At 40.7% G+C, this 24,981-nt stretch overlaps 1 protein-coding gene across 1 annotated transcript in view; it reads left to right on the forward strand.

Annotated features, from left to right (window-relative positions):
* Positions 1 to 781: 781 nt before the first annotated feature.
* LOC144063914 (peptidyl-glycine alpha-amidating monooxygenase-like) overlaps positions 782 to 24,981 on the forward strand; it is a gene marked incomplete at its 5' end in the record, with an annotated part of 38,339 nt that continues 14,139 nt past the window's right edge. The window contains 10 exons of the mRNA XM_077585904.1: positions 782 to 917; positions 1,182 to 1,230; positions 2,278 to 2,345; positions 4,910 to 4,990; positions 6,865 to 6,941; positions 9,099 to 9,202; positions 11,587 to 11,780; positions 12,333 to 12,395; positions 16,792 to 17,064; positions 18,165 to 18,294. Of these exons, the coding sequence (XP_077442030.1) occupies positions 782 to 917; positions 1,182 to 1,230; positions 2,278 to 2,345; positions 4,910 to 4,990; positions 6,865 to 6,941; positions 9,099 to 9,202; positions 11,587 to 11,780; positions 12,333 to 12,395; positions 16,792 to 17,064; positions 18,165 to 18,294 (1,175 nt within the window). The remainder of the gene's footprint in view (positions 918 to 1,181; positions 1,231 to 2,277; positions 2,346 to 4,909; positions 4,991 to 6,864; positions 6,942 to 9,098; positions 9,203 to 11,586; positions 11,781 to 12,332; positions 12,396 to 16,791; positions 17,065 to 18,164; positions 18,295 to 24,981) is intronic.

Raw genomic sequence — 24,981 nt, forward strand, 5'->3', positions numbered from 1 at the left:
TCAGAATATAAAGTGTAAAAATAGTGCAGTAGTGTTTGCCGCTAGTTGTTGCCTCCCCTTCATCAGTCTTTTACGAACCTGTGTGACAGGCTTCATACTAAAGAACCACCACCGACTTCATTCTGAAGTCGAGTTATCAGGCTTCATACTAATTATGAAGTCTGTCAAAAAGGTTTGAAAAAGACAGATGAAGGGGAGGCAACAACTAGCGGCCATTCGCGTGCTAAGCAAAGTTGGTCGTGTTGCCTCTGGATCTGGCTACTAGCTTGCGGTAGCTAATTTAGCATCTGGCGCTTTTCTTTTGATTTACATCATTTTTGTCGAATCCAAAGTACGTCCAAATAATAGACGTACCGGCCTTCTTTGGCACGAGCTGTTCCCTCTCCGCCTTTGTAGCGACAGAAGTTCCTTATGCCATTAAATCCACTTTGGTACGCAGCAGTCACAGCAAACCTCGAGGTGCATATTGAGTGTTGTTATGGTCGCGCTGTGCTAATCGTAGGCATTGGAGCGCATATTGACATGTATAAGCCAACAATGCTGATTGGCCAACGCCATTAAGACCCGAGCATCGACAATTCTGGTTGGCTAATACAGCTATCACTCAAATGGCAAAGGGGGGGAAAAAAAAAGAAAAACTATACAAAACCGCACTGTTTTGCGATTAGATTATTGCACTAGGTCAAACCTCGATGACCATTAGATTTAGATTTATCGTGCAGCTCTAGCCTGAAGCAACACAAGCTCCAGTTAATGTCTTTGCACCCTCTGTTTTTGACCATTAACCACATTCTGCTTTCCTCAATTTTTATTTTGTCCCTGTTTCTCAATAGATGTTGGGTTTGAAGTTGGACGGAATTCAGGAATGTCTTACTTTGTGCTACAGATACATTATGGAGATGTCAGTGTTTTCCGAGGTAAGTACTCAAATTTTAACATGCTGGCAAAAACTGTGGACTCAAAGTATCTTACACTTTGTTGTAGATGTACGAAGTACATGACTAATTTCCTTCCTTCTTTCCTTTTCTGTTATAACACTAAAGTATTACAACATTCTGTTTTTGGTTTATTCATTTCATCTGTACAAAGTAAAATCTAAAAACATAACTATTTGACATGTATATTTATATTTGTTTGCTATTTATTTTTCAGTAATTGTTTCTTTTTTCCCCCTTCTATAGATCATCACAAAGATTGCTCAGGTCTCACTTTAAGAATAACATCCACCCCGTGCGTATTTTTTTTATTAGTATGTTTTCCAAACTGTATTGTAATCTTTGTTGCATTCAATAAGATGGCCACTAAATTAAAGTCGCTACTTGGAGATTACTACCGAAGTCTCATATGCACCAACTTTGAATGCTCTGCCTAATTCTTGTAGAGCAGCACTTACACATTTGCAGCAAAGTCTTGTGTGTTTTGGACTGCTGGGGGGCGCTTAAAGGGAAAGGAGATCAAGAAAACATTTGAAAAATAAAAGAAAACCGAACATGTGGTCTGGCGGCCCACTCAGAGTTGTGAGTCACAACTTCTCCAATTGTGGTCTGCAGCAGTGATAGGAGGCGGAATGCTCTCAGCGCGCATTTGGTTGGGTATCCAGCCTGGCAGACAAATATCAGGGCATTATCATCGCTATTGGCCTGTCGCTTGTTGAGATGGCAGGACTGCAAGATTGATGTGCTTGGCACACATTCAAAGAAATGGAACGAAAGAAGAATGGTCAGAACCAAAGTAGGAGAGAAAGTTGTTGCGAGAGCGGGAAGAGGAAGAGACAAAGGGGACGGTGACTCTTACAATTGAGATATGCAAATTCAGAAGGCACCACCCTCTTCTTTTGTTACTTTAAGCGGAAAATTAATTAAAGAATTAAGCTTATTTTGTCTGTTGGAGTTTTGTGCATTTCATACTGTAATTGGCACTGCATACCATGTTTATTTCTAGGGCATAAATACATGGAATGAATTATACTTATGCAAATAAGGATGTATCTATGACTAATATACAGACCGTATGTCCTAATTGAAATGATTATCATCATGACTTCATTGATTCGTGTTCACTGATACACAACTTACAAGATAGCATAAATTTTAACTCTTAATGCAAACAGTGGATTGTGATACCTTCACTCCTGCCCTCTGGTTGTTGCTGATGTCACTCCCATTTGTTTTGGAGTTGCTCTTTACAGCTTTCTTTCATCAACTGGTGCTATATAAATATTTTATCAGATCAGTTATTGTAACCTCTAACTGATTCAATTGCTATTTTCTTTTGCAGGCAGCCATTCATTGCTGGTATATATCTGCTCATGTCCATGGACACTGTTATCAAGCCAGGAAATAGAGGTAGCCGATATTTCATGTATGATGAGGAAAAGTAAATAAATTCCACTTGTATACATCACATTTTCCAATACAAAAACATGCAATGTGCTTTTCACCAATCTACTGCTACTTTATTCAAATATGTGCTTTTGTGATACACAACGTACAGTAATTTCTGGACTATAAGGCGCACCTGACTATAAGCTGCGCTAGCAAAATTCGGAGAATACTCGAGTTTGTTACACACATAAGCCGTACCCGACTGTAAGCCGCAGGTGTTTTAATGTTACTGCACCGGGTTCCCGCTACTTTCTTTTCCATAATGAAGGCGCAAATTGTCTCGCTCTCGTTCTCTCTCCTACTGTATTTGGGCTCACTTGGTTCGTTTTGCTCTGCCTGATGCTCTTACGCTTCCTTTATAGTGCGCCCCTTTGTGATCTGATGGATAAGCCGCACCTTTGTATTAGCCGCAGGGTCGAATGCAAGTGAAAAAAGTAGCAGCTTGTAGTCCAGAAATTACTGTAATGTACAAAGGTAACACGTTAAAGATGCCTGTGAATATTCGTATTCATCCAGGTCATTTTATTCTCAAGGCATTGAATCAATCGCAACTAGTTGTTGAGAAAACATTTGGCCTCCAACCTGAGCAAGTTAAATCAGTTCATGCGTCACCTAATGACTCTTGTTGACGAACAGTGGCCTACCATTTTGCATTCCAAAAGAATAATACCATTTGTGGTTTGGCGCACACCCCTAACTTGGAGCCTAATTGAGTTTCCACATCAAACCCAAGCTAGTGCTGTCCTAACTAGCCTTGTTGCATGAACTGATTAAACAATGAAGAAACGTCTTTTAAGACAAACACAACAGTCCAGTTGCAAATCATTGGTCTGAGAATAACTTAGTAAAGCTGTGCACACAGCATCATGTAAGAGTAGTTTTTTACAAGGTCGTACTGGTAATGAGTTATTGTAACAATAGTACCTCAGAATTTGACCATAATTCATTCTTTGACGTTGGTTATATTGGGTCTAGTTTCAAAACAAAAATTTTACAAATACACGCCGAATAAAAGTGAGAATTAACCAGTGATTAATTGACATTTGATGTCAAACATAAACCGTAACTCTACATTTGAACAAAATATATAGCACTATAATTGACAAGCATATGGCAGCCTACTATTTAGTGGCTAGCTAGCCCGCGGCTAGCACGAGAATTTGACATGGTAACATAGCAGTGTTAATCTTCACTCAGTGCACTTGTTTTTTTGAACAGCACAAACAGATGCACTGTAATGCGCTATACCAGTGACAGGATATAAAAAATCAATGTCCTTTTGTTTACAAAAAAACTCTGCTATAGTTCAATCATGGGACTGGAGAAAACAAAAGCTGAGACGAAGTATTCTAAAATTAACAAACTTGTGATTGAAATTATATCAATATCTGGGAAAAAAATAATAATTGGGAAAATAATCCACATTTTTCTGTCTGCATGTTGACAGATTTTACATAGAATTAATGACTCACATTTGTGGAAGTATTTTATAGTACAGTGGCTTTGCCATAGATGGTAGTAATTCTAAAAGAAAACTCAGTTGGGGTGTACCCATTTTTGTCTGACCACTGTTTGTGTGTGTTAACTCAACATCAGGATATTTATGCATTGGTAAATAATATTCTGAGGGTAATTTATTATTGTGGTAGTTAAAGGTCCCATGCCATTACCTTTTTTTTTTTTTTGTAAGTTTCATAATCTTTGATCTTTCTTTTTATAAAGTTTGCAAGGTAATTTGGGTTGGAAATGACCATAATGGCGTTTTTTAAGCTACTTTAGTTGGTCTCATGTGGCTGTCACTTTGAATGGGCCATTTTCTCATTAATATTAATGCTGTAAACAAGCTATGCACCGATTGGGTCGCTGGTCTCCTTAATTTGATATGGAAAACTGCTTTCTTCTGATTGGTAGCTGCCAATTGTGGCCTCCCATGGTTTTTTTTGTTTTTTTTTTAAATCCACCTCCATGGTGATGCCCACGGCCACCCACAGAGAACTCTGTGGCGAACTGAACAATGACTGTGTATGTGTGGCTGTATCGCTTAAGCCCCTCAACTGTAATTTTAATGTGAATGAAAAGCTTACGATTAGGAAGCTACTCTCCAAGAAAAGTGCCCTGACAGAGCACAATTTTGGTTCTGAAGAGCTTGGGAGTTTCTCCAAAAGTAAACTGAAGCAGTTTATTTCTTAACTTCTCTATGGTTGTGTGGACCTGTATCAGTCAAGAAATGGGCAGGTACTATTCGTGTCACATCTAGATCGCAATGACGCCAAAACCAGATCGACTCGTTTTGCCTTTTATCACCTATTGCAAACAATTGACAAACTGCATAGATCTCAAACAAAATCATGTCACTGACTCATTTTGACATAGATTATGCATAAAACAATGGGAACATTTTTGATGGCTTGGGATCTTTAAAAAAATAGGACAAATCAAAAAACTCCTTTCAAGCTCATTATATATTTGTTTGTTTGTATGGAAAGTTGACCCTGTTGTAACTTGCTGTCTGTTTATCTTGATAGTTACAAATGCGGACATCGCCTGTGACTACACCTCCTACCCAATTTACCCATTTGCCTTTAGGACCCACACACATCGTCTGGGTGAGCCAACATGTTTAAATAATATACACATAAACACACCAACATTTAATGTTAGAAGCAATAAGAAGGGATGTAGAGGTCTCCCCAATGTTGTGAATGCAGTCATTTAGTGTTGATGCGGATGTTATTTAATTGTTGGATATTAGACCAATGAACTGATGCCTTGATCCACTGTTTCAAATAATTTTTTGGCATATGTCAAGTCACTTCCCAATGAGGGCACAAGCCAAATGCATTTTAGTATTTCATTCATTAACAAATGGCTTTGTTGCAAACGTCAAGCGTAAAAAAATAGGTAGATGGCAGTGGTGAAAGAAGTATCTCCGGACGTCACGTGACCGAGGCAGGCAAAGGATTTACAATGGAGAGCAGTGATAACATTTGTATTTAGCAGTTAAAAATCCATCCAAGTGAATTCACATCTCTTTTTGATGAAAAGGACATAATCAGATACATGCACAGGTTGGATTTTCATTGAGATTGCTGTAGTAGTTGGCAATGCGAGACCATTGTTTACTGCACCTCAAAATGTGATGATATCTGTCAATATGGAGTAATGAGAGACATTTATGTCACATAAATATTCACAAAAATAATTGGAAACTCTTTATGTAGACTGGACATTTGAATTTCTTGTTTGTTAAATATTGCTGTAGAATATTGTTGTATGACGTTTTGCAGAAGATGTATGAAGCAATTTAACCTACTGTAAAATGTCACTTGCTAAAATGCTTGCTACTCAACTGAAGTTGCATTAAGGCCTTTTTTTTAAGAAATAAGAACTGTAGATTTAGTTTTGAAGGGGTACTACACTAAAAAGAGAATTGTTGAACCAATTTAAGATTAAACAGAAAATTGTTGACCAACATAATAAAGTTGTTTCAAGTGGTAACACACGATTGAATTACCGGTAAATTAATCCAAAGAGAATATATTAAGTTTAATGAACTCATAATTAATTAAACTTAATATATTCACTTTGGATTAAATTAATTAAATTGTGTGTTACCACTATTTTATTAAGTTGGTCAACAATTCTGTTTAATCTTAAATTGGTTCAACAATTCTCTTTTTAGAGTGTAAGTGGTTGTTAAGTAAAATGTTTTCTTTTTTGTATTTATAATTGCTCTTTAATCAAATAAAAATATATTTGATAAAACATACATTTGATAGAATTTTCAGTAGGATACTACAATATTCAATAGCTGCATCCCTACAACTCCACAGTTATACAGAATTGTCATATTATTATCATTTAATTAAACACTTGTTTCAGGTCACTGGGAGTAACCACGAAAAAACTGCCCCTCAACATTACAAAGTTACTCGTGAAATGACGTAATTGAATAGCAAATATCTATCCATTTTCTTAACTGCTTATTCCTCACAAGTATCACAGGGGTGCTGGAGCCTATCCCAGCCGGCTTCGGGCAGTAGGGCAGCGGGGTACACCATACTCAATAGCAGAGTACGCTCCTCAAAAAAAGAAAAGAAAAAGCTTTGATTTATCTAAAGCTGGGTTACAAGTTGAATGTTTGAGTCAAAGAGATGATTGTACATTTTGATTGTTGTCACACACAAAAATTGAGGACTGTACTAGACCAAAAAAATTCTTAATAAGACCACATGTCCCCAGACTATCACTGGGCACATACTGTACTGTATAAACACACAGACAACCTTTCACACTCACATTCATATAGCCACTAAGTGTTTGCCCACTGAATGAAGCCACACTGCCTTCACGAAAGTCCGGGGAATGGTCCGTTCCACCATCGCTTACTTATTGCTAACCACTGTCAAAAATAAATTTGAAGTGCTTACCCAGAATCACCCACTCTTACCTGAGTATTTACTTCCCCTATATTCAATAGGAAAAGTGGTTAGTGGCTACAGGATCCGAAATGGAAAGTGGAACCTGATTGGGAGACAGTCTCCTCAACTACCACAGGTACGCAGCATGTATGTCTGTGCTAGGTTTTTAACTCTTTGACTGCCAGACGTTTTCAGAAACGGGATGTCGCCAGTGCCAGCCGATTTAAGCATTTTGACTGATCTTTCAAGGTCCACAGAAAATGTTGTGTTTGGACTATGGAAACACACATACTACCAAATGAAAGATTGAACTCTCATCTTTCATCTCATCTTTGTTTCTACCTTATTCCGTTCTTCAGTAATCAACAATAGAAAATGGTTAGTTTCACCGAAATGCTCTGCTTTGAAACAAAAAGCGGAGAAGAGCTTTTTGTGAAACGATATTATTTCATGCACTCTAGTGAATTGTACACTTCTTTTTGTCCATGAATGATGCCACAAACACCTAAATAGTGCTTTACTTCGGTAAAACACTATCACCAACAATGAAAAAGTGTTTTTAGATTGCAAAATACGTTTATTTCCATTCAACAGTGTAACAATTTGACAAAACAATTTCGCAAACGATTTACAAATGTGTGCAACTGTGGTACTATTTACAATTATGTGGATGTTTCAAATACAGTTTTTCTTTTTGTAACGCTCCGCTGCGTGCAAGGAGAGGGATAAGGATTTGCACAACAGAGTAGTTTCACTGCAATTGTCCCTTTCGCGTGCAGACGTTACACTTTCTTGACGGCCTTTTTTTCCGGGGAATAGCAAGTAGCAGACTGTACCCACTCCTCCGATGAATATGCATTGGACTCGGGGTACTCTTCGTCGTCCGATTGAACGTCCGCCTGTGCAGAAGTGCTCGGTTGTGCTCCGCGTTTTCCGGTGTTAGCATCGCTAGCCGGTGAACCTTGATACGTTCACCGTCATAGCCGCCGCGTCAACGCTTCCAACTTCGGCGTCAACCTCGGAGTCACCATCATCATCATCGATGATGATCATCGTCGTCATCAATGTGCTCTTTAGCGTTGGTCGATGCCTTTCGTCTTTGCAAAAAATTCCCAAGTGTGAGCTGCTTGCAACCGGTCGCCATTGTTCGCTTCCTCAGCCATCTAGCACCGCCTCACGTCTTCTACTGCCGCGTCAATGCTTCCAACCTCGGAGTCACCATCATCATCATCGATGATGATTATCGTCGTCATCAATGTGCTCTTTAGCGTTGGTCGATGCTTTTCGTCTTTGAAAAAAACTGCTCGAGCGTGAGCTGCTTGCAACCGGTCGCCATGTTCTCTTCCCTTCCCCAGCCATTGTCCCCTCGAGCTCCGCCTCACGTCTTCTACTGACGCCTACCCAATCTTGTCAAAAGAGAGTCATTGCTGCCATCTAGGGGCCAAAAATAGTCATTAGGCTAACTAGATCTGCTTGAAACTTTCACCACAGCTCCAAAAAAAAAATTGGATGACGTCTTTTAACGTCATTGGCGGCCCTCCGTAGGTTTTTACTTGACGTCTTTTAACGTCCATGGCAGTCAAAGAGTTAATAGTACTGGATTTTTTATTTATTGTTTTTATTTCTTCGCCTTGGTGTAGCGTTTATAAGTTTTAGTATTAGTTTTATGTTTTAATATATGGAGTATTTGTTGAGTGAAAAAAATCACTAAGTATTGTGTCATAAAGTAAGGTGAACTACAATTCTCAAACGACTGTTTGACCTTCCTTCTTCTGTACGGACATACAGCAATACTGAAATAAAAGTATTTAAAATGGATCCCGAAAGCTCATGCATGATATTAACTTACAAAGACAAAAAATAAGGATATTTTCTCTATGATTATAGTTTTACTTTAACATTTTTAAAAGCATGTTTTTATTTCATTTTGTTACTTTTTGTTTGTGTGTTAGTGTTCGTCAACTATAATAACCTTTGTCTGTGCGTTGCGTGTACCTTGTTTGGTTTTAATATAGAAAAAATGTCGTACTGTGATCTCCAGTTCACAATCATTATCATGGCTATATGATCCATCAACATCGCCATACGATCCATCATCAATTAGGCAAAAAACAGTTTAGACCATTTTAAAGTCCAATCAATAACAAAAGGTGGCTTAAAAAGTTTGCCTCATAAATCCTTATATTTGTGGTAAAATAGCACAAGCTCAAATATTTATACAGTTTGACAGGCGACTGGGCCAATGCGAGTGACTACCCTTCACGAGACCAATGACTAAGACTTCCTTCTTTAGGCTTTCTATCCCACAAACCGAGATGTGGATGTGCAGCGTGGTGATACACTTGCAGCCAGATGTATGTTCACTGGTGAAGGCAGAAGTGAAGAAACATACATTGGGTAAGTTTTGCTCTAAATCCCATTCCATTAATTGCATCTGTAATGGGGACATGAGATATAAAACTATGATTTTACTATTAAAGGGGAGGCCAACCCCAAATTTTTCTTTGCAATATGTTCCATGCAACCCTACTAGTCTAAACACAGCATTCTGATAAATTATGCATTTGTGGAAAGTTAAGCAACAAAATCTACAGGCTTTTATCCAATTCAGGGGGTGGCCAGTTTGCCACTTGTTGTCCACTGAAAACATCACAGTTGCTCAAGTCATGACCAATCACAGCTCACCTGTGTTCTAAAGATGTTTAAATATACTGTAAATCAATGTGATTTTTAAATATATATCAATCATAAATTGTTTAAATATGGTATACCAGGTGTCTCACATCAATGGGTTGCCAGTTATTTAAAAAATAGAAAACAATATGTTGAATTTAATAGTAGGCAATCAAAACACAGTTATGTAAATTGTGGGGTGCCCCAGAGATCAATTCTGGGGCCAGTACTTTTTCTTTTTTATGTGAATGATATTACAACCATTTCAAAATTGTTAAAATGTATTTTGTTTGCAGGTGACACCACTTTGTTTCATGCCGGGAAAAATATATACAATGTATTACAAGTAATAGAGAATGAGTTCAAGAATATTATGAAGTGGTTTAATGGTAACAGACTGTCTAGAAATATTAGTAAAACCAGATTTATGATTTGGATGTCGACGCAACACTGACTGTGCAAGGCATGGAAATAGAAAGGACTAATGAAGGTATCATTATTGATGAATATTTAACATGGAAAGCGCATATAGAATATGTAAAATCTAAAGTGTCACAAACCGTAGCCACGTTACACAAGGTCAAAGAATCATTGGACAAGAATGCTTTGTTATTGGAATATAATTCATTGATTGTTCCATACCTGAGCTATTGCATTGAAGTGTGGGGGTGTGCAGCCAAAACCTACACTGAATCCATCTTCTTTTTTTTTATAGAAATGTGCTATTCGTGTTGTTTACGGTTGTGGATACAGAGACCACTCTAACCCATTATTTATACAACTAAAAACGTTAAAATTGAATGAATTGATGGAATTTAACCGCCTTAAAATATTGTACAAAGGCCATCATGAAATTTTACCTGTTAATATACAAACTAAATTCATAAAACGGGAAAGAGAGTACAAATTAAGAGGAACAGGCATTTTTTCCAAAACTAAATATAGAACAAAGCAAAAAGAACAATGTATTTCAACTCAAGGTGTCCGTCTGTGGAACAATCTGGATTGTAAAACAAAATCTTCTCAATCTGTTTTTTTTTTTTTTTTTTTTTTAAAGCATAAAAGCACAATTACTGCAAAAATATATATATAGCAAAAGGTCATACGATTAAATTATCTTGTTGTAACACTGAAAGCGTCTTGGCTGCTCGGTTTGTTTTTAGTTTTTTTTAGTTTATCGGGGAAGACCAAACAACTTTTACTTCTTTCTGTCCCCTTTCATTCATTTGCTTTACTTTCAATTTTAATATTGCTTTTCATTGTCTTTTTTTAAATGAATTAAATAAATGTATTGAATTGGATTGAATGAGCCATGATTGGTCATTACCTGAGCCCTGAGCATCTGTGATGCCATTTTAAGTCGACAGCAAATGACAAAATGGCCGCCCCCCGTCATGGATAAAAATGTTTGTGGAATATAAATAAAGCAGCAAAATCCAAACTCAATATTAATGAGAATGCTGTGTTTAGACTAGTGAGGGCCCATACAAAATATTAGTGGAAAGAAAATTTGGGGGTTGACTTCCTCTTTAAAAACAGTTCAAGGTGGGGCAATATCTTCATGTATTCAGTATAATGGATCATTGTGCCTAATGTATAAAATGATAAGGACATTCTAACTTTTCATCAGTAAGCAGGAAATATTTTTTGGGGTAGCATTTTGACCGTTTATTGTGAAAGAGAAATCTTCATATACACATTGTCATCACACCATATTTTTACTTTTACATACAGACAGTTTTGTTTTTTTAAGTGAACGGACAATGTGTTCATACATTTATCAGTATCAAGACATAAAGAGGTTGTTGCATGAGATTTAGCAGAAATATCATGTCCATCTGTCTAACTGATACTGAGAGAATGCTGCTTTTTTTTTTTTCTTCCCCCCACCGAGCAACATGCAGGCGCTGATTGGGATTTATTTTTTCATTAATTTCATTTAATTTCACTTCATGCAATTTTAAAGAAAAATAATACTATATCGATATTGGAATGAAAATTTACCTGTAATTGGGATTTAAAAAAAAAGTGTTCCTATCGCACACCTCTAAAATGCATAAGTATATTTATAGTAAATGCTTTTGTTCTTACTTTAATTTCTACTGCAGGGGTTCCTCTGATGATGAAATGTGCAACTTCTATATTATGTACTACATGGACAGCAAACATGCCATTCCTTATATGAACTGCATGAAGCAGGGCTCTGCCAAATTGTTTCAGCACATTCCACTTGAAGCTAGTATTCCCATAGATGTCAGTCCCGAAAACATGAACTCCATGATGCATATGGGACATTCAACAGGTATAGTGTACATTTTACCGTTACTATAATCAGTGAATATGGGGCAAAATGTGATTAGTGCTTCTTCACCTTTTCCACATTTAAAGTTACACCTTATTCCAAAATGTTTTTTTTTTGTTCTCTCTCTCTCTCTCTCTCTCACTCTCACTCTCACTCTCACTCTCACTCTCACTCTCACACTCACTCACTCACTCACTCACTCACTCAAAATTCTATAAATGGGTGAAACTGCCCAAAGTTAAGTGCGGCCCTCTTAATGTGGTTTCATATTCAAAAAGATTTTTAAAAGTGTTGAGCAAAGGATGTTAATACTTATTACTGTTCATGTGATTTCTTGTTTTATTTTTAATACAGTTTTTTTATGCTATCGTGAGTTGTTGTGTGTACAATATTGAAGATTTTTTTTTATTTCATTTTGGAAGATGGCTGTAACAACAAACACTGAATACTTTCCCGAGGCACTGCATGTGACTTACCCGTATTGTCCATACAGTTCTTCGAAATAATACATAAGTTTAGTAACCTTATTATTCTCACCAACTCTCCTTAAAGGTCACCAAGATAGCACATCAATGCCAGGTACAACCAGTGAAGAGCAGCAGCCTTTCGATCAGGGTAAGAAAATAACTAAACAAGGTTGAAACAATATATATGCAAACTTACATCATGAGCTGTGAGGCAAAACACTTGTCAAATGTAATGGAAGTAATAAAATGCCTATAATCCCACATTCTATTAAATCCTGTGTCTGAAACCTGACATAGGAGTTGCTCATTCTTTTAGAAATTTACAATTTCTGTCTAAAGAAAAAAAGTACATTGTATTGTTCGACATTGTGGCTATGTACCATAAAACAATTTCTCCACCAAGCCAGTCATTTGCCTCCACTGGGGTGGACACAAATGTCCACTTTGCTGGAGGCGTATTGTCATTAGCAGGAGATACGAGCACATTAACGTGTTGTATGTCAGTGTGGCCTCCATTTTAGAAAAGTTGTCTTTTGATGTATATGTGGGAGCAATAATGTATATTAGGGCGACCTAGTGATTCAGCCATGTCATATGAACAAGTTTTAAGTTTAACGTGTGTGGGTGTGCGTGTAATCTTTGGAGTGAGTATTGTGGGGCCTGGGTGGGAATAATTTTAATCTGTAAAGCAGATTTGCAATCTCTGTAGGAAAAAATGCTTTATAAGCACAGTTTTCATTGATTGATTGATTGTTTGATTTTCATACTGTTTGGGGGGGGGGGTCTAATTTAAGACTTTTTATTTAATCATTACATTAATACCATGATTTGCAAATCATTTCCCACCTATATTTAATTGAATACACTACAAAGATAAGATGTATAATATAATAATATAATGGTCAGACTGATAAGCATTATTGTTTTTAACAAATAATCATTAACTCAGAATTTTATGGCTGCAACAGGTTCCAAAAATGCTGGGACAGGGTCATGCTTAACACTTCAATAATTGTTAAAGCTTTGTAGGTGGAATTCTTTCCCATTCTTGCTTGATGTACGTCTTCAGCTATTCAGCAGTCCGGTCTCCGTTGTCATACGCTTCATAAGGCGTCACACACTTTCAATGGGAGACGGGTCTGGACTGCAGGCAGGACAGTCTAGTACCACTCTTTTACTACAAAGCCGCATTGTTATAACACGTGCAGAATGTGGTTTGGCATTGTCTTGCTGAAACAAGAAGGGGTGTCCATGAAAAATATTTTGCTTAAGTGGCAGCATATATTTCTCCAAAACCTGTATGTACCTTTCAGCATCAATGGTGGCTTCACAGATGTGTAAATTACCCATGCCCCATACCATCACAGATGCTGCCTTTTGAACTTTCTGTCCATAACATTCCGGGTGGTTCTTTTCCCCTTTGGCCCGGTGGATGAGACGTCCACAATTTCCAAAAACAATTTAAAATGTGGACTCGTCAGACCACAGAACGTTTTTCCACTTTGCATCAGTCCATCTTAGATGAGTTCTGGCCCAGAGAAGCCAACCAGCGGTGTTTCTGGGTGTTGTTGATATATGGCTTTTGCTTTGCATAGTAGAGTATCAAGTTGTAGGGCTGAACTATATTTTCTGACATTGGTTTTCTGAAGTGTTGCTGAGCCCATGTGGTGATATCCCTTACACAGTGACATTGCAGTGAGGGGTCGAAGGTTAGCATTCAATGTTGGTTTTTGGTCTTGCCTCTTACATGCAGTGATTTCTCCAAATTATCTGAACCTTCTGTTGATTTTTTTTTTTTTTATGGACTGTAGATGAATCCCTGATTTCCTTGCAATTGTACGTTAAGGAACATTGTGCTTAAACTGTTCGCCTATTTCCTCATGCACTTGTTCACAAAGAGGCAAACCTCACCCCATCTTTGCATGTGAATGAATAAGCAATTCAGGGAAGTTCCTTTTATACCCAATCATGGCACCCACCTGTTCCCAATTAGCCTGTTCAACTGTGGGAAGTTCCAAACAGGTGTTTGATGAGCATTCCTCAACTTTTTTTTTGCCACCTGTCCCAGCTTTTTTGAAATGTGTTCCATGTTAATGATTATTTGCTAAAAACAATAAAGTTTATCAGTTTGAACATTAAAATATCTTGCCTTTGTAGTGTATTCAATTAAATATAAGTTGAACACAATTTGTAAATCATTGTATTCAGTTTTATTCATTAAACTTCATTGGTGTTTGCTTTGTTTCAAGGTGGCTCAATTTTTATTTAAAAACTGTTGTGTGGGCCACTTAATCTACTCTGGTCTCATACCTAGGTAAATAGTATAGGATGTGTAAAATCTGTATAGTAGGAATAGTCTGTGATGGAGTACTTTTAACTGCTGCAACACTGCACTTATATGCACTGCGCTGACTAGTTACAATATTTGCCATGGTGAACAATGCAATCTTTTCTGATTACACACAGGCAAACACACACACAAACAAACACACACAGTGCTGCTCAAAAGTTTGGGAACCTCTTGAGTAATTTGGATGTTTCAATTTGGTGCAAAAGTAAATGAACCTTGAGCTGCATTGCTTAAAACAAGCAGTCAAGTAGGACAAATTGGCAGCTAAACTAACCACTGAAATGGTCCAAATAAAGGAGAAGTTTAGCGAAGAAATTGTGCATCAATGACTAAAACAGAGACAAATCTCAGGGGACCTCAGGAAGTGGGTAGTGACAGCACATCTGTCTGGGGAAAGCTATAAAGTCATCTAAAAAATTGAGCTTCATCATTCCACTGTGAAGCAGATCATGTGCAACTAGAGAACACTGAAAATTACTACAATCCAGCCTAGAAGTGGACGACCTTCTAAAATATCAGCAAGAACCACAAGACAAATGATAATTCAGGTGACAGCCAACCTGTGCATCACATCGAGGGATTTGCAGACCTCTTTTGCTACATCTGGGACACATGTGCATGCTTCAACAATCAGAAGAAAAGCCAATCGACAAGGCTTTCATGGAAGGCTTGCTAGGTAGAAGCCTCTGCTCACAAAAAAGATCAAAGCTGCCCATCTCAACTTTGCCATCAAGTACCTGGACAACACTGAAACTTTTTGGAAGTCCCTTCTGTGGACAGATGAGTCCAAAATTTAACTGTTTGGTCACAACTAAAACAGTCATGTTTGGTGAAAAGTCAACACTGGATACCAGCTAAAGAACCTTCTCCCTTCGGTAAAGCAGGGTGGTGAGAATGTTAAGTTCTGGGCTGGCTTTTCATCCTCAGGACCTGGACAACTCCACATAGTCCAGGGAATCATGAATTCAGAGGAATATTGTGAAATAATTTTTGGAAAAATTGTATAAGTTATCACATGAATGAGCACTTTACTATTTGCTGCAATTTAAATGCTACACACACACACACACCAGATGCATGTTTTTATCATTGTGAGTTTAGTACCGCCTTTTGTTCCGCCTTCTAAATTTTTGAATAAATGTGCAGCGCAAAGAGGTGGAGGCAGGAAGTCTTTTGGTGCTGAGAGCATCCACTTCCTCCTTTCTGTAGAAAGACAAACTTGGGTGTGGTCCTTGATTCCTGTCTCACGGATTTGCATCATTTGAGGAAGATTTAAATGGAACCCTGACAATAATGGATCATAACCTGAAGCCGTTCTTTGTTAGTTACAGCCTGGTAGAAGATTGATCATGCAACATGACAATAATCCAAAGCATTCCAGCAATACAACCAAGGAATGTCTGAAGGACAACAAGATTCATGTTCTGTATGTGCCCAGTTAAGATACCAACTTAAATTCTTTCAAAATACTGTAGCGGAACCTGAAGCTGGCAGTTTATGCTAGACGCCCATCCAACCTCTCAATTGGCTGAATTTTGCAAGGAAGAGTGGCAAAAATCCCTCAAAGTAGATGTGAAAGACTGATAAGTCACTAAAGAAGGTATTTGGATGAAGTTCTCATGCAAAAGGAGGTGCAATGTCTGATTAAGTTAGAGGTTCACATACTTTTGCACCCATGAAATCAACAACTTTTGCTCAATAATAAATTACAATATTATTATTCTTTTTGTTTAAGTCCATTGTTTTCAATGTCAGCATTGTAGATTGGGGTTTGACTAAATATTTAATAAGGTTGTTTTAATATTTTATACAAAAATCTGACCATACCTGCAGGGTTTTCAACTTTTTGAGCAGCTGTGTATGTATGCTGACTAACATCTCCACCTCTATGCCTCGCTAAACAAGCCTCTACTGCAGTGGTGGGCAATCTCGGTTGTCGAGGGCCGGAGTCCTACAGGTTTTGGAGGTTTCTCACTTCCAGCACAAGCTGATTCCAATCAACAGGATCGTTATCAGACTTATGCAGAGCTTGCTGATGAGCTGATCATATATCTGCTGTGTTGGAGAAGGGCAACATGCAAAACCTGCAGGACTCCGGCCCTCGATGCCCACCTCTGCTCTACTGTATGTCAACGCTTCCACTTTTCTTATCCTTTTATATTTTTCTCCTTCCCTTTCCTCTCTGTTTATGCAGGTGACCTCTATTCTCTAATGTCCAAGCTGCTAGGCCAAAACAAGGATGTAGTACACATTCATAAGTACAACCCTAAGATACAGAGAGTCCAGCCTGAGCTGGTGGCTCAGATTCATAGATTAATACAAAAGAAAAACTTGGGCTCTCCCGGTGCTTCACTAGCCCTCCAAACCAACAGGCACCCTGTTTTGATGAGGGACAGAGTTCACAAATTCCATCAGTTTGAGGCCGTGCCCAAGTTGACAAAAAGCAAGCAGCTGTCTCAAAGACAAGGTGGGTGTAGGGTGTAGGAAGTCATATCATCAGCCGTACCTTCTGTGGTATTCATAACAAACCCCTTGCCCTTTAAGTGAAATGCATTCGTTTGAGCTGACCATTACTGTAAGTCATTCTCACTATAGCATCTATTGTATTTTGTGCTATACATCAAAATTGTCTTCTATCAGTGATGTTGCCCATCACAGTTCATTACCTTCCTCATTTCCACTGTGATTTTTTTTTTTACCATCTATTCTTTCCTCTGCCTGGATCATAATAGAATGTATTGTAATGATACTGAGACAAACAACCATTCACACTCGCATTTACATCTATGCACAATTTAGAGTCTTATAAAGTTACCTAAGAAGCATGCTATGAGGGTACTGAAGACATTTAACATTTTCAATTTATATTTTTACTGTTTATGAATTTACTTATAAACATATATTGGAATATAACTGTGTATTGTAATGAATAACACTGTGATAATGTTGTTGTGAAATGTATTGGAACTTTTCACTCCCTTCCAGCTGGTGAGATAGGAATGTACATGGGAGTCAAGTTCTCATGGAAGATAACACTGTGGGTCTGAGGGAGTCTAGGTCGCATGGCATTACCTGTCTAATCATATATTTCCGGCTTTGGACGGGGAAATGGAGTAAACATGTCAGTAAATCACTTGTCTGTCTATTATAATTACTAACCCTTTGTCCAGCCTCAGAGGAGGAGTATGCTTTTTTCATCTATAAAACGACTGTGTGTTTTCATATTGACACACTCGAGGCTTAACATCACCTTTGGAATGTAAGCATTTACTCAAGTGTCTTTAAGAGCTCTTAAAATAAATTCTTTATAAAGAAGGCTTCTTCATCAGATCTCATTTTTCAATTATTTTTGAACACGCAAAGATTACACTTAATATAGTAATCAAATAATACCTTCAGTACCTTGAGAAAAACCCAGCATAGGGACAACTGCATTTAGTATTATTATTACGAGGTTTGGTTTTGGACATTATTAGTAATATTACTTGTCAGTGTCTTTTTCTTCTTCTTCATGTCCTGCCATCCAGCTGACGTCTTGTGTCAATAAATGGTTAACTATTTCTTTAGATGTCCATCTGGAGCAAGACCCAATATGGCCACAGAATTCTCTTCAGCTGGGTCAGGTGTCAGGACTTGCCATTGACTCAGATTCCAATCTGGTCATTTTCCACAGAGGTGACCACCACTGGGGACCAGAGTAAGTAAAATTAATAAAAAATTCCTGCATGACAAATATTTGCTGGTAGAACTGAATTATGAGGTTGATGGTATTTTTTGAAAGACCTATTATAAATATTAAGGATGCACTGAAATGAAATTACTTACTTTATTTTAAAAGTAACTAAAGCCAGGTACACACAATTTAGCCTTTACCCGACCAAGGATGTCAAACGCCCAACAATCTTATGTCTAATAAGATTATCTTTATGTGTGAGCTATGTTAAGACTGGATTTTTCCCAATAATTGAGTCAAAATCGAGCCTAAATCATGAACGTGTTCAATATCCACGTTTTCTATTATTATTAATATTTGAACAACGTTGAGTCAACATTGACACCCAACGTTGATTATTCGTCACTTTTGCACCCTCTATTAATATTGTTCCAACGTTGAAATCCTTACAAAATCTACACGTCATTTTGTTTATTATTAATATTGGAACAACGTTTTGAATCAATGTTATGTTTTCCTTCATTTTCAACCATGGCACTATTAATGCTTCAAATATGCCTACATTTAGCGGTCCTGCTTTATTTACAGACAGTATGAACAGCGAGGCTGACAAATAAAAATTTGGCTAGTGTTTGCGGAATGTGGTTGAGGGAAGGTGCATGGACCCAAAATGCAGGGCAACAAGGCAGTAATAAAATGATAAACTAAGCAATAAACTAGGGCCCCGTCCAAACGGAAGCAAAGACGGCTTTGTTCCTCAAACAATTCTCGTACACACAGAAGTATTTTAAGATGCGTGTGTCCAAAAGACACTGAGGATGTTTAACGGTTGTAATGTATCTGCCAAGTCTGGAGTGGCGCTGTAGCGCAGCCACAGGGAGTTAACGGAAAGCGTAGAAGAAGAATCAGCGAAGAAGACGGACATTTTTTATTATTTTTTATTACTTTATTGCAATCCACAGAACAAACATGGCTTTGCATGTATCAAAACAACATGAAAATGACGAACACAGGAGAAGTGACAATGGCGGGTGATTCAAGTACAACACCACTTGTTGAACGTGGGAATAAAGAAGCAAAATATTTTGCTGCATAAGCAAGCTAAGGAGGCTGCGCAAAACGACTACGACACGTCTATCCATCATTGTTGTTGACAGACTGACGGTTTGCACGCAGACACGCGAGAATTGGCGCATACGGCATCAATCTGCGACAATGCGTCGTCATCAAACTGCGACCATTACGTCATCGCTGGAGGAGTATTGTGCATAAGGTGTCCAGACGGACATTAATCTTTTAATTTATCTTGCTAAGTCTTATATTCATAATTGTAAATGTGTAAAGTCAAAACCTTTTTTTCCCTGTTTTTTAAAGAGATTAATGTATATTTACAGTCCACCTCTACTTCCAAAAATAAGTAGGCTATCAAGACCTTAAATTTGTCTTCTCATTTTGGTGTTTTTAATATTTCTTAGTTTAAGACCCCTGGCATATTTTTTTATTTTATTGTTTTTTTTTTTCCTTTACTATTGTTGTGTACTGTGATGATGGTTGTTTGCATAATGTTTGCCATGTTTGGCTTTTGATTTCAATTTGTCAAATAGAGAAAAAAAAAAAAGTTGTCCAGACAGGGTGCATATTGAAATCTTTCCACTCTGGAGCCCGGTTTCAAAAGTTATACTGTGTATATATATATATATATATTGTGCGTGTGTGTATGTCTATATTAGGGTTGGGCGGTATTTAAATTTGACATTGTTTTACCGTCTCCACATTTTCACCGGGGTATACGTAATACCGTTGCTAATTTTAGATTTTTTTTTTTTTTTTTTTTTAAGACTGACACAACGAGGCTGTTTTGGACTCAGACGCAGAGGAAGCGGTGGAGGGTTAAGCAGCTTTTAATTAACAAAACAAAAGCTCTTTGTGGAAAGGGAGAAAATAAAGGCTATTCAAAAATTAACTGAAAGCGCTCCAAAAGGGAGGAAGTTCAAACTACATTAAAAAACAAAATCACTCTGTGACTAAACAAAACTAAGCTATACAACAATTACAAACAAAGGTTCTCTCACGAGACAGGGCAATAAAGGCAAAAAGGTAACAAGGCTGTGGTCTATGGCAGGCTTCAGTGGCTCAAACGAAAACACTTCGGCACAAGACAGGGGGAACGCAGACTATTTAACACATGAGGGTAATGGGGCACAGGTGGACACAATCAGGGATCAGGGTTGACACAGACACCACACGAAGAAGGGCAAGTGACCTGAAACGAGAGGAGTCAGACTTTTCAACATAAAACAGGAAATGACAAGACACCCTCACCGCGGTGTGACAGTACCCCTCCCCCTAGGGCCGACTCCTGACGGCCCAGGCCGGTCAGGATGACCCCTAAAAAAGTCTTTAATTAGAGAGTCATCCATGATGAAGCGGGAAGGTATCCATTGTCTCTCCTCGGGCCCATACCCCTCCCAGTCCACCAAGAACTGCCTGCCCCGGCCCCGCTTGCGGACGGCCAGCAATCGCTTTACTTTGTAGACGGGCCCCCCATCCACAATCACAGGAGGCGGCGGGGGCGTAGGAGCCGGAACCAGAGAACTCTCCCTGACTGGCTTGACTTGGCTTACGTGGAACGTTGGGTGAACACGCAGGGACCGAGGCAGGCGAAGACGGACCGCGGCCGGGTTGATCACCTTTGAGATGGGGTATGGGCCCACAAACCGAGGCGCCAACTTTTGGCATGGCACCTTTAAGTGAAGATGTTTGGCTGACAGCCACACTTTGTTCCCCGGCTGGTATACTGGAGCCGGTCTCCTCTTCCGATCCGCTGCTCGCTTGCCTATGTCCCTCTGGCGCTCCAGAACCTGCCGAGCGGCTGCCCAGACGCGATGGCAACGACGGACCAAGGCATGGGCTGAAGGAACCGAGGCCTCAGACTCTAGGTTAGCAAAAAAAGGAGGATCGTATCCAAAAACGCATTTGAAGGGGGTGAGTCCAGTGGCAGAGGTGGGCAGGGAGTTATGGGCAAACTCAACCCAGACCAGGTGTTTGCTCCACGATGCAGGGTTCTGAGAGACAAGGCACCGTAAACCGGTTTCCAGCTGCTGGTTGAGACGTTCCGACTGACCGTAAGCCTCAGGGTGGTACCCTGAGGTTAGGCTGGCTTTGGCGCCGATTAGGCGGCAAAACTCCTTCCAAAAGCGTGACACAAACTGGGGCCCCCGATCCGACACAATGTCTCTAGGGAATCCGTAAACTCGAAAAACGTGTTTAATCATGACCTTAGCCGTTTCCTTGGCTGAGGGAAGCTTTGACAAGGCTAAAAATCGGACCATCTTTGAAAAACGGTCGACTACTGTGAGAACGGTGTTTTTTCCTTTGGAGAGAGGAAGTCCCGTGACAAAATCCAGGGAAATTTCTGCCCATGGTCTGGAAGGAATGGGAAGAGGCTGTAGCAGACCCATGCGTGATCTGGTGGATGTCTTGTTTCGAGCACATACCGAGCAGGCCTCGATGTACTCCCGGACCTCCGGCTCCATGGAAGGCCACCAGAAACGCCGGGAGATGGCGTAAATTGTCCGCCGGACTCCCGGATGACAGGATAGAAGCGAGGTGTGACCCCAATGGATCACCTGTGGGCGCAGCTGCTCTGGAACAAATAGTCTATTCGCCGGGCATCCTTTTGGTGGGGTTGCCTCACCGTTGGCTTGTTTCACTTCCCTCTCGATTTGCCATGTCACGGCTCCAATCACACAGTCTGGCGAAAGGATGGTCTTTGGTTCCTTAGTTACAGGCTCGGGGTCGTAGAGACGGGACAGGGCGTCGGGTTTGACGTTTCAAGACCCCGGCCTGTAAGTGAGAGAGAAGGAAAAACGGTTGAAGAACAGTCTCCATCTGGCCTGGCGCTGGCGTGAGTTGAGTCTCTTGGCTTTGCGGATGTATTCCAGGTTCTTGTGATCGGTCCAGACCACAAATGGGTGCTTTGCCCCCTCAAGCCAGTGCCTCCACTCTTCCAGAGCAAGCTTGACAGCCAGAAGCTCTTTGTCCCCAACGTCATAGTTCCGCTCGGCCTTGGATAGTCGTCGTGATAAGAATGCGCAGGGGTGCATCTTTCCATCCTTCTCTGCACGTTGAGACAGGACAGCTCCGATCCCCTCATTGGACGCATCCACTTCCACCATGAATTGCCGCTGTGGATCTGGTACTATGAGGATCGGAGCTGTGACAAATCGTTTCTTGAGTGCTTGAAAAGCGGCTTCAGCCGCCGGTGGCCAACTGAACTTCACCAGAGAGGAGGTGAGGGCATGCAGAGGGGCAGCTATTGCGCTGAACCCTCTGATGAAGCGTCTGTAGAAGTTTGCGAACCCGAGGAATTGCTGAACCTTCTTGCGGCTAACAGGAGTGGGCCACTCCGTCACGGCCCTAGTTTTAGCCGGGTCCATCTGAACTCTTCCCGGGGCTATGACAAAACCCAGAAAAGAGACAGTTGCAGCATGAAAGACGCATTTCTCGGCCTTGACATACAGTTTGTGCTCCAGTAGTCTTTGAAGAACCTTGGAAACATGGATCTGATGAGTGGCTAGATCTGACGAGTATACCAGTATGTCGTCTAAATAAACATACACAAACTGGTCCAGAAAATCTCTCAAAACGTCATTGATCTTGGCCTGGAAAACCGCAGGAGCGTTAGTGAGTCCGAAAGGCATGACCAGGTATTCATAATGGCCACTAGGTGTATTGAACCCTGTCTTCCACTCATCCCCCTCTCGGATCCTAATGAGGTGGTAGGCATTGCGCAAGTCCAACTTAGTAAAGATCGTGGCTTGTTGGAGATTTTCAAAGACGGAGGACATGAGAGGAAGAGGGTAGCGGTTCTTTATCGTAATGTCATTAAGGAGGCTATAGTCTATACATGGCCGTAAGGAACCATCCTTCTTCCCCACAAAAAAGAAACCTGCTCCCGCTGGTGATGAGGAAGGACGAATCAGCCCGACCTTCAGGGAAGTTTCGATGTAATCCCTAAGGGCCGCCTTCTCTGGTCCTGAAACAGAATATAGGCGTCCCTTGGCAATGGTGGAACCAGGAATCAGCTCTATGGCACAGTCATAGGCACGATGGGGTGGGAGTGACATGGCCTTGGTCTTGCTGAAGATCTCCTGGAAGTGATGGTAGCATGGAGGAACGATGCTCAAATTCGGGTATTCTGCGTCTGTGAAGGATTTGACAGAAATGTGATCAACCGTGTTGATGTCTACTTCTCGATTTGGTGAACCAATCCCATGGCTCACACAATTCTTTCCCCATCCCAGAACTTCGCCAGTTACCCAGTCGACATGGGGATTGTGTTTACACAACCAGGGGTGCCCTAGGACCAGGGTCCGTGAAGGAGACTGAAAAACTAGGTGCTCCTTATGTTTGCCGACTTGGAGCTGAATGGGTTCTGTGATGTGCGTAATAATGAATAATTCACTTCCATTTAGTGCCCTAGCCTTAATGGGCTTGATTAGCGGCTCAGTCTTGGCTCCTAAATGTCTCACCAGCCCCCAGTCAATTAGGCTCTCGTCAGCTCCAGAATCTATCAGGGCATAGAGGTCTGTTCGTGTGGTGTGATGATTGATCCTCACTGATGTGAGTTTTCGTGGAACCACCGCTGGAGTCGTGACTTGACTCACCATTTGGGTCCTTTTGGCTGGGCAGGCGACCACGAGGTGATCTCGGTTCCCGCAGTAGAAACACAGCCCCTCCTGCTGTCGACGCCGTCTCTCCTCCAGCGAGATCCGCGCTCTGCCCAGTTGCATGGGCTCCTCCTCTGGTTGCGCGGGAGCTGGTTGGCGCTGCACTGACAGGGATCCGAGAGGAGCTGACACACCTGATGTTGGGAAGCGCGGAGAGCCCTCCATTGTCCTGGCCCGGCGATCGCAGCTCTGCGTCACCTCCTGCAGCCGATGATCCGTCCGTATGGCCAGGGCGATGAGAGAGTCCAAATCCGGTGGAAGATCGACTGCGATGAGAAGCTCTTGGATGGACGTTGCCAGTCCTTTGAGGAAAACGTCGTAGAGCGCCGTGGTGTTCCAGCCACTCTCTGCCGCAAGAGTGCGGAAGCGTATGGCATAGTTACTCACTGAGTCCCTCCCTTGGATCAGGCTGCTCAGCTGTCGGGCCTTTTCCCGGTCGGAACAGGTTGGGTCAAATACTCCCTGAAGAGCAGCTCGGAATTCCGAGACGGAGCTGCAGAGTGGGGAACTGCGGGCCCACTCTGCCGTGGCCCAGGCTCTGGCTCTCCCAGTCAGGTGGGAAATCATGAAAGCCACCCGTGAACGATCTGTGGGAAAAGCCTGGGGGGAGTACTCAAAATGAATGTCACAGTCTGTTAAAAAGGCTTTGCATTGTCCTGGCTCTCCAGAGAATCGCTCAGGAGAGGCTAGCTTGATCCCCGATCCGGTATATGGCACGGATGGGATCGGCAAAGTAGCTTGAGTCTCTGGCTCGGACGGAGGGCTATGGGTGCGACTTCGAGAGCCCGGAATCTGAGCTGAAAGCTCGGTCATTTGCGTTGCCATGGCGGCCTGAAACTCCTCTTGCCGGCGTAGACGGGCCTCCTGGGCCCGCAAAGCTGCGATCAATTGCTCTCGCTCTGCTGGGTCCATGCTGGCCGAAGTGTTCTGACACAACGAGGCTGTTTTGGACTCAGACGCAGAGGAAGCGGTGGAGGGT

Source organism: Vanacampus margaritifer, chromosome 14 (assembly GCF_051991255.1).
Source record: "Vanacampus margaritifer isolate UIUO_Vmar chromosome 14, RoL_Vmar_1.0, whole genome shotgun sequence".
Lineage (NCBI taxonomy): Eukaryota > Metazoa > Chordata > Actinopteri > Syngnathiformes > Syngnathidae > Vanacampus > Vanacampus margaritifer.